This window comes from Neospora caninum, chromosome Ia (genome assembly GCF_000208865.1).
Source record: "Neospora caninum Liverpool complete genome, chromosome Ia".
Classification (NCBI taxonomy): Eukaryota; Apicomplexa; class Conoidasida; order Eucoccidiorida; family Sarcocystidae; genus Neospora; species Neospora caninum.
The window spans coordinates 1,080,900-1,090,523 of record NC_018385.1 but is presented as its reverse complement, the minus strand read 5'-3'; the positions used below and the strand labels follow the sequence as shown (position 1 = coordinate 1,090,523).

Here is a 9,624-nt window from a genome sequence, read left to right as displayed (position 1 = left end):
AGCGCACGGTGGCTAGTGTCACAAAGGCGCTGCCGATATCTTTCTTGACGCTGCAGAACTGATGGGTGGGACACGGACCTGTGATGTTACGAGGGTTTTAGAGATGACGGTACGGCTGAGCCTACAACGGCCTCGTCCGTCGGGTCGGTTCAACTTCAAAGTTTTCCCCTTCTCTCAGAGACACAGTCGGTTCCAAATTGCCCGGAGCTGTTCATTTCATTGCCACGAGGGAGGCAGTCGATGGATCTGTCAGTGGATGAACACACAGAAAAGCAACGTTGGCTGAGAACCTTCATATCAACGTAAGCTCCCTGTTAAGTATCCGTGCGGCCTCGACGCATGCAGCTTTCTGCGGAAACTGTAAGGTTTTAGACTTTATCCGTCGACTACGCGGATGCCGATGAGAAAAGATGCTTTAATAAGAAACCTGTTGCATAAGTACCAGCTGAAGAGTGCAGCTTCTTGCGTGTGTGCCACACATATATTCTGAACAGTGGTCAGGTACTTCTCAGAAGTTCTATTATGGCCGGCGATGCAACAACACTGCATCGGCTGCTTTCAGTTGTTTACTTCTGCCGAGAAACCGAAGATGTCTTGCATTGCAGGCCAGATACTCTCGTGTTTCCAATGTTACCTTGAACGCCTTCCTTCGATGCACTAGATCCACTATTATATGCCGGCGGTGAATTCTGCCGCGACGGATAAGATATTAACTGATTGTGATCTTCTACATTGTCGCACATCCTCCAATCGGTTCGCTAGCCACCATTGTTATCTTCGTACCTGGGAGTCGTTAGCGAAATGAAATACTGAACGCATTTTCAGTTGATTAGCGACATAGGCACAAAACGAGTAAGGATCGATTAAGTCCGAAGGTGCCAGCAAGATGGTCTCTCTCTTGAAGGGAGCTAAAGCGACTTGTTCCCCGTATTCAACTTTCTTGTCCTCTCTGGTGAACCGTTTCGTGCAATCGCGGAGCACGTCTGGAGTACAAGCACGAAGTGACATTCTTTCGGAGGCAGCAGCGCATGCGCATGCACCAGCGCTATGTGTGTGCTTTTTTATCGCGCACAGAGAGGTCCACAGTCAAGCCCACTTCTTCTTTGACATTCACTTTTTGTGTGTGTCTGACCTTCTTTTCTGTCTATCTTTTCTGCGTAGCCTGTCCTGCATGCGTTGTTCCCCGTGACTTTGTATTTCGAGTCTCTACAGCCGCAGGCCGTCGCCTCATTCCAGCATGCGCTGCAGGGGGTTCCCGTGTGAGAAAAATAACAGCGGTGTATTTAGCCGGCGACTCCAAAACAGTGACCCTTCCAGAGCGCTAACGGTGGTATTCTTGCCACGAACGAAGCTTGAAGATACTGCATACGCACAGGTGGGAGCAACTGGACAACTTCAATTTTCGTTCCCTCAGATTTCTCGGATTCCAGAGTCCGGCCAGTCCCGACAGGCGGACTGGTGACGGGAACGAAGCGCAGTCCCGCGCATTTTGAACACATACACCACAAGTTTGGCGTGACTTCCTATCCTGATGACGCACGTGGAAATTATCTGCCGTGTATATACCGGGCAGGCATAGTGCGGTGGTCATGATTAGGTGTCGAAGCCATGGGGTGGTCTCTCGAAAGGCCCAAGGAAAGGCTTGATCAGAGAAGCTCTATCGTTTCAGTCATTGGCTTTCCGGGACCGCATGCTGGTGTGATCTTCCGGGGCTGCCCAACTCATTGGACATCCTGCGCGTCGAGCCCGTGTTTTCTACTCCTGCTCTTTGTGTCCACAGTTCTCATTCCCCGTTCCACTACAGCCACTGTCGTTTACCCACCATGTCCTCTGCTAGGATACAAGACACCTTTGTGTTCCTTTCCTCCATCTCTATCCAGTGGAAAGCATTTCGGGTTCTTCCTCGGCGTTCCCCCTCTCCTATCTTCATCCTTGCTGTCACTACGTCTTCCGTCCCCTTCTACCCACGGCCAGCTGTCCCGTTCCGAGGACCCAAACCTCAACGCGGCAGCAAGACATGGCGCATGCTGCTTCCCACCTGAATGCACCCACGTCTCCACTCGTCCTTTGTCACGTACATTATGCGGCGCCGAGCAGTACGCCTTCGGTTTTGCGTTGCCTTCTCTCTGCGTGTCCCCCTGGGGACTTTCTCATCAAGGCGGCCGGCAACGCCTGTGCAGCTCGACCTTCCACCGTATACTCCCCCCCCGTTTCAAGCCTCACTCAGGGAGAAGAAATGTCACTAGTGCTGCGTCTGCCCACCTTTTTGCATGGAATCGGCGGGGGACAGAGGAGAAAGACACAGCAGAGGACGATATTCTGGACTTTGTCGAGTCTGGGGGAGCTAAAGACAGGTCGTGCCAAGCAAAGAGAGAGATAAGCAGAAGGCACCAGGAGATCGGCCTTGCAATCAAGGCGGGAAATGTCGAGGAAGCTTTCAGGCAGTTGGAGAAACACCTCACTTCCATTGTCTCTGTACACCACCGCGAACACACGGGGCAAAATCCTGCCTCGACACGCGCTCGGGGCTACCATGGAGTTCAGGTGTTGGCTTCACCACGGGCTTCCCCTGGCTGCCTTTCCCACCGAGAGTCTTCCTTTTCGTCTCCGCAGCTTGCACGTAACCCCTGTTCTTCGCCTTCTTCCGCTACGACTTCGCAGTGTAGGAAGAATACTGTCGCCGTACCATTCGTCGAGAGTGCGAGCGGAGTGATCAACTTGGCAGCATCCGTTGGGGACTTCTCCGTCGCATGTCGAGTTCTCCTTCTTCTCGAAAAGTTCAACTTACTCTCCCCCCTTCCGAGCAGCGTCGGCAGTGCGTTCGTGGCTGCGGCGGCGGCGGCCGGCGAGGCAGAAGCAGCGAGTAAAATGCTGCAAATTATGCACATTCAAGGTATCGAGATGCGGCGCAAGGCGTTTGCGGCCATTGTCAGTCTTCTCCTCTCCAGGGGCCAGGGATTCCTCGTTTTGAAACAAAGCGGTCTGCTCCGGATGATGAAGGAACAGCGCTGCCTTCCTCTCCCCGCACATCTCCTTGCGCTTCTCCTTCAGGATGCTCAGGGAGTAAGGAACCAGTTGGAGCGCGAACGGCGCGCCGCGCGTCTCCTTGTCTCTTTGCTGGAAACGGGGCTCGAAACAAAGAACGGCAAAGACCGACAGGAAGAACGGTTCCACTTCGCCGAGAATGTGGTCCGCCGCTCGGGGAAATACGGCAATGGGACCCGCGGACCACCGCCGGCGCGCCCCACGCCCCCCGGCCCGCATGGGGTAGACGGGAGCCTGCAAGAGGAGGCAGGCAATGCGTTCGCCACGGCGCTCCAGGAAGCAGAGATGCGTTGCCGCCAGGAGGTTCAAAAGAGCACTGTCCGGCTCCGAGAGCTCCTCGATGCAAGTCGCGAAGTTCTCGGTCTTCTCCAGCACGTTACCGAGCATGAGGAACCTCTTGCGTCAGCCCCTGCGATTCAGTTCTGCAACGCCCTCCGGGATCTCGACCTCCCGGTAGCTCACGTAAGTCACGCTGTTCTCCGTCACGAGGAGGGAGGCGACGCGAATCGGTTACCTTGTCTGCCTTCTCCGCTTTTCCTTAGCGAACCCGAAGACGGGGCGCCCGCCACGAACGGTCCCCCAGCAGCTGCAGCCTTGCAGTCCACGGGACCTTCGTCACAGGTGACGGGCGACGCCTCTGCAGGTTCTTCAGGTCAGTACGGCACTGGGCCTTACACGTGCACGACTGACGAAACATATGAGGGAAATGTGGGAGACGACGACGGGGACTCTCCCCCAGGAAAGACGGGTGTGAAGCCCACGGACACCAGTACGGCTGCGATTCGTTCTGCAACCCTTCTAGACGACCAGCCACGAGGCGCCGGTCACTATCCCTCGCCACGGCCCTCTCCGGATGCGTGCTCGTCTCCCCACACGAAGTGTTCTCCCAGTTTCGATTTCGACGGTGCGAATTCGCACCTCTGGAGAGAGAGAGAGAGGGACAGGAAAGGTTTCGGCCAACAACCACGCCGGTACGGTGTGTGTACAGCTTGTGGCGTGCACTTGAGGCGCATCCCGCTAAGTGCCAATGAGCGCCGGCTTCTCCGCGTCGGCGTGCTCAAGCTTTCCGCCATGCTGCAACCGCGGCAACTCCGCGCTCTCCTTGCTTTCGAAGTGAACCTCAGTCGCGTCCAGGGGCTGTGGCCGTCCAGCGCACGCCAGCGGACTCCGGCGAGACGAGAGGAGTCAGTCGAGGAGACGCTTCCCGGGGTTTCGCGAGGAGTCGGAGAAGACCCCGGAGGCGGAACAGTGCAGGCGAGGCAGACGGATGAAGCGGAGGCAAGCGGTGAGCGGGAGGCGCACACGGCGACGGGTTCGGATCCTTCAGAAAGGCCTCGAAAAACGGGGTCGGCTCGGGGCACTCCGGGTCCGACCGGGCTGACTCCGGCGCCTTCTCCGTTACGCCCCGTAGAGCCACGGTTCACCATTGTCCTGGACGCTGCTAACATTGCGTACAACCGTCAAAATCGGGAGGACGGCGTCTTCAGCTATGCCCAGATCGAGTGCGTTCGTCGAGAGCTCATTAGTCGTGGAGAGAGGCCGCTAATTATTCTTCCAGCTGCGTACTTTTGGGGGGTCCGACCGGCGACCGCCCCCGGGTTGCCTGCCGAGTTCAGGGGACAGAGGCGATCAAAGCCCTTCAATTCCCTGTCGAGAGAAAGCTGGTTTCGGCCACACGTCTTTGAAACGCAGAGTGCGACATCCGGAGGCACTGCCGGTGACCAGTGGCAGGCACCAGCGGGAGAAGACCCCATCGCTTGTCGGCGAGGCCTCTGTCCCTTCTGCCGGGATGAAATCGTCGTGCCGAATCGATGCAAACCCAGCAGAAGACGGCGGAGAGATTTGCTCGGTCGAGTTGCCACCAGCGAGGCTGCCCGAGCGCTTCGCGGACACCACAGCAGAGGAGCGCACGCCGGCGAGCCGCAGCTCTTGGGCGTGGGGCAAGACCACGCCTGCGGCAGCGAGGCTGAGGAAGCGTTTGGGAATCCAGACCGTATGCGGGAGCCTGCCTGGAGGTCTCATCTCTCTCGTTTTTTGTTCGCCGCTGACGCGTGCACAGGTGTCTCAAGCTCCGACGGGGTTCCCTTCTCACCCGGCGTCCTAACAAATCGGCAGCGGGTGACGTGTCGAGACAGGGCGCTGCTGAATCAGTGGGAGAGGGAGGGCTGCCTCTTCGTGTGTGGGCTCGGCGCGCACGACGATCACTATCACCTGCTGGCGTCGCTGAATGCTCCTGCCACGGAGGGTCTCTGGAGGAGGCGGATCCGCGTTTCGCCGCAAGCGCAGCAAAAGTGGAGCACGGAAGGAGAGGCGAACCAAGGAAGAAAGAGGAGGAAAGCCGTTGACGACCCACAGGGAAGCCTTGTGGATATCGACGGCGCTGACGCGCATGTTCAGGAAGGGGATAGCGGCACGCACGGTCCTTCCGTTGGAGAGGGAAGTGTGCCCAGGCCATCGAACCTACTCAGGGAAGGCGACGGCCCGCTCGCTGCCGTCGCGCCATTCGGCCGAGCGGCAGCAGATTTTCCAGGGGGCGCACGGCCTGCTGCGTCGGAAACGGAAAGCGCATCGCCGCGGATTCCCCATTCTCTGAGCAATGCAATGCATGCGGCTGAGCCGACGGTCAAGCATGACCACTCGCTCCATACGAAGCGCGAAGACGGGGCAGAAGGCGGAGAGCAGAGAGAAGGGGGCAAGAGGGAAGGCGCGAAAGACCTGGCCCCGGCAGAACACCGCGCTTTCCTTGGCTATGTTTGGGACTCGGAAGACTGTGAAGGTGACAGCGGCGCACACACGGAGCGCTTCGAGAACGGCCCAGCATCCCCTCTGGACATGTCCCGAGGTCTTTTTCCTCTTTCTCTCTTGACAAACGACCGCTTCCGGGACCACCGTCTGTCGTCTCAGCAACGCATTCCTTTTCGCCACTGGCGGCAGCTGGCGCTGCTTCCTTATGCCTTCCAGTGGGGCCTCAGTCCCCACGATGGAGAGCTTCAGCTTTCACCGACTCCCTCGCCCTTCTCGCCTCCCTTGTCTCTAAACGTTCCCGCTTCAAAGCGACACGACCGCCAGAGAAGGAGAGAACGGCAGGCAGGAGCCACCGGAGACGGACGCTGGTGTCCGGGGCGAAGTCAGGCGAAGCGGAGGCGCGTCGCCGTCCCAAAGGAACAAGAAGAGGATTTGGGGCACGTTCGCTTCGCGGATGCCAGCTATCCAAGAGACGACGAGAATTCGGCGAGCGACATCTCTGCTTCCGTTGGACTTCCTGACTACGAAGCGCGAAGCCATTCGCCGTCTTCGCGAGGTTCTTTGCTCGCAGACGTTTATCCGCAAGCACCGCTGTCACCATTCGCTGATGGATCCGAGGAATTAGTGGCGCCTTGCCACGATTCGAGAGTTGAGGAAGAGACGGGGAATCTGCGCAGCTTTACGCGTGGCGGAGACGCTTCTGAAACAGCTGCTTTCTTGTCGGGTGCGCACTGGTCTCCGAGCGGCAGCAGAGTCGCACAGCGGGCCTTTGCGGCTTCTCAGACGACTTCCACTGGTTATCAGGTTCCCTCGAGGATTCTCGGCCGCCGTCGTGCGTCGCCCAGTGCGCTCTTTGCCTTGTCGTCCCCTCACGCGTCTCCTGTCGACTCTTCTAGTGGAAGCAGGTCGCGAAAAAGGGAGGGAACCTCGCACTTTGGAGAACACCCCTTTGGAGAGAAGGACACGACCCTCCCCCAGGAGCCGTCGTGGGTGTACGGTGGCACGGGTCTGTCTCTTCGATCCTATCCTGACGGCGAGGAGAAGCCCTCATCTTTTCAGCAGACTTCCCAGAGCTTTCCTCTGCTGTTCGTCGGCATGACGAAGCACGTCACACAGCGAATGCAGGTTTCTACGCAGCGTGCGAAGCGTTCCCTGCTTTCCTCTCAACGCGGACTGACGAGCGACCGAGTCGCAACCAGCAGCAGTGGAGACGGCTGCTGGGGTGGCGACCGGCCTTTGATTTTCCAGCACATCACAGAGCTCTTGCAGGAGTACCGGCGGCGCGAGAAAGCTGGAATCACGAGCGCTCCTCTAGATGGAACAGAGGGCCACCACGGCTCAGAACGGCCCTCCACGGGTGACCCACCGTCAGGCACAGGGTCGGAGGAACGCGAGGAGTCTCTTATCTGGCATGTGCCTTTGCGGGAAGAAGACGAAGAGGAAGGCTTTCCGGATTTTTCTGACTCCTCGGTAGGCTTCCGCTCCCGGGGCAGCCATGGGCCTCTTGCCGACACCCTGAAGCGCGGCGAGGAGGGAACCGCAACTCCGCCAGAAACGCACTCGGCACGCAGAGAGGAGAGAGGAGGAACAGAGACAGAAAGGGACACGTTCCCGTCCTTTGAAGGGACAAGCCGTGTGGGAGGAGCGGACGGAGACCTAAAGGGAGAGACACCTTTCCCGGATACGACGCATGCGGTCGAGTGGCGTCACCAGGAAGCTCTTGAGAGGAGCAGGACGTGGCTGGGCATTGACCTGACGCCTTTGCATGAGCTTCTTCGGGAGCGAGAGGACTTCCTGGTGAACAACTGACAGTCTGCTTCAGCACACCTGGGACATACCGCGTTTTTCTGTGTAGACCGAGCTCTCAGGTATCTTTTCTCAAAGCAATCTTGACGAACGTAAGCTAACTCATATGAGACCTCGACACAGGCCGCAACCGTAGACTGGCATTGAGCCCCCATCTCATTTTTAATGAAGATCCGACATCTGGAGGAAACCGACATCTGCCGCGAAGATGCATCCGCGATTCGCTCCCTGCAATTTCAACTTGTGGGCAACAGCCCATGTGCATGTGGAACAAGGGGACGTCGTCTTCGGTATTGTCGATTGAGCAAACAGTGCGCTTATTCGGGAAACACGTGCTCACACGTAGTTGGCATTCAGACAATCATTTCGGTCCCCGCATTTTTAGACTACACGAAAAAGTTGACAGCCCGCGCTTTGACTCAGAGCAAGTACCGAGACAGCCAGTGCGCGACAGAGCAAAAGGAAACTGTTTTAGGCTGACGTGAGCAATCGTCGCCTACTTCCGGCCCGTCCATGAATGCATAGCTTCAGCATGGTACACGAAAATATGCATTTATGCACGTATCTATGCGTACCGGTTGTACGTGAGGATGCACGCATGTGGGCATGCCCCGAGGATATATTGGTTTCTATGGATATACATACAAATCATCTAGTTGTGTGTATTTGTCTCCAAAGAGACAGATACTGTGTATTGAGCGTTGTGCTTCGGTCTGGGCAATGCATGAGATGTACATACTCTTGTACATGTTGTGACATGGACAAGCTTGTGCACTGTGTCGCTTCCGGGCGGGCCTGTGTCATGCCTCCGGCTCTCCCGTGAGTTTGTGGTCTTTCGTCCTAACGGTGAAGTAAGACTTGGCGGCGGACTTCAGAAAGGAGACGAGGCAGTGAGGCCAGATTGCGTTGCTTGCTCACTTCCTCATCTAAGGCGACATAATGGTGCGGGAAGGGCGCTAGGTGGTCTCTAGCCACGAAGAGTAGATGTGCCCCACTCTCGTGTTTATCGCGCTGCGACTGGAAAAGCTCTAGCCGACTGGGCACGCAGGCTCGCCACCGGCGCGTTCCTCTGAGCTCGAGTGAGCGAGGACCGCGCCGGTGGACACCCCCCGGTCACACTCTCGCCGCCAAACGACACATTTGCAGGAGACGCCACACCCGAAATTTCCCAACAGCAAACCGACGGCTGATGGGCCGGTCCAGTGCCCCTTCTCTTCTTCCGCCCAGATACGACGGAAAGATATGGCGGCAGTGGGGATTCCACGAGACGCGTGGTGCGGAGGCCACCTGAAAGGGCCGTCGTCTTGGCCCCGGTGAAGAAAAGGCAGTGTTCCCGGTCGTGGGTGCGAAACACTTTGCACATGGCGCTGTCCTAGACTGGCCTTTTGCACACTCTTTTTGCGGGGCGAAACACGCCTTGGGGAGAAAATCTGCGATAGGCAGTAGACAGGCGCGTGCCTGGGTGTTAAGGGTGGTGTGCGACACCCAAAGGAGCACACTAGAATGGAGAACAGTCAGTCCGGGCTTCCTTCTGGCTTGTGGCTATTCCGGCGCTAGCTTTCTGGCGACAGCTTTCTTCTTGGTCTGCGAAGTCTAGAGCAGAGCGGAAGACAAAACGTCGAGCTTTGTGTCCAGGTTTTGCCGAGACGCTCACGCAGGGAAGCTCCCCTGCTTTGCGTTCATCTCCCACAAAGTGGGAAAGAACTGAACTCGGAGAGTGCATGCATTCAAAATCGATTGCGCTACTGATTTTTCTCGGCTGACGGAGCGCCCGTCACAGCTGGACGGCCCATCTCGGCCGGCGACAGATTCGCCAACTCTCGAGCACGACTCGGACTCGAACCTGTGGAAAGTGTCCAGGATGGCTGTACGAAACGGTTCTGTATCTCCCCCCACGGTTTTCACTGATTCCCTTCAGTAGCATTTTGTGTGGTCTTCGTAAGAGCGCGAACACCGGACAACGCTAACCACGCTTGCCTTCCCCTGCAGAGGCTGTTGACAGCCGAAGGTGCCGCTCACCACTCCTCA

The 9,624-nt window shown here is 57.5% G+C and overlaps 1 protein-coding gene across 1 annotated transcript; it reads left to right on the top strand.

Moving 5' to 3' along the window:
* Positions 1–2,081: 2,081 nt before the first annotated feature.
* Positions 2,082–7,599, top strand: NCLIV_001220 (conserved hypothetical protein; the record flags this gene model as incomplete). Its single annotated transcript, XM_003879617.1, has 2 exons — positions 2,082–2,096; positions 2,662–7,599. 2 exons carry the CDS (start codon positions 2,082–2,084, stop codon positions 7,597–7,599), a joined length of 4,953 nt encoding a protein of 1,650 aa, XP_003879666.1.
* Between the last annotated feature and the right edge of the window lie 2,025 nt (positions 7,600–9,624).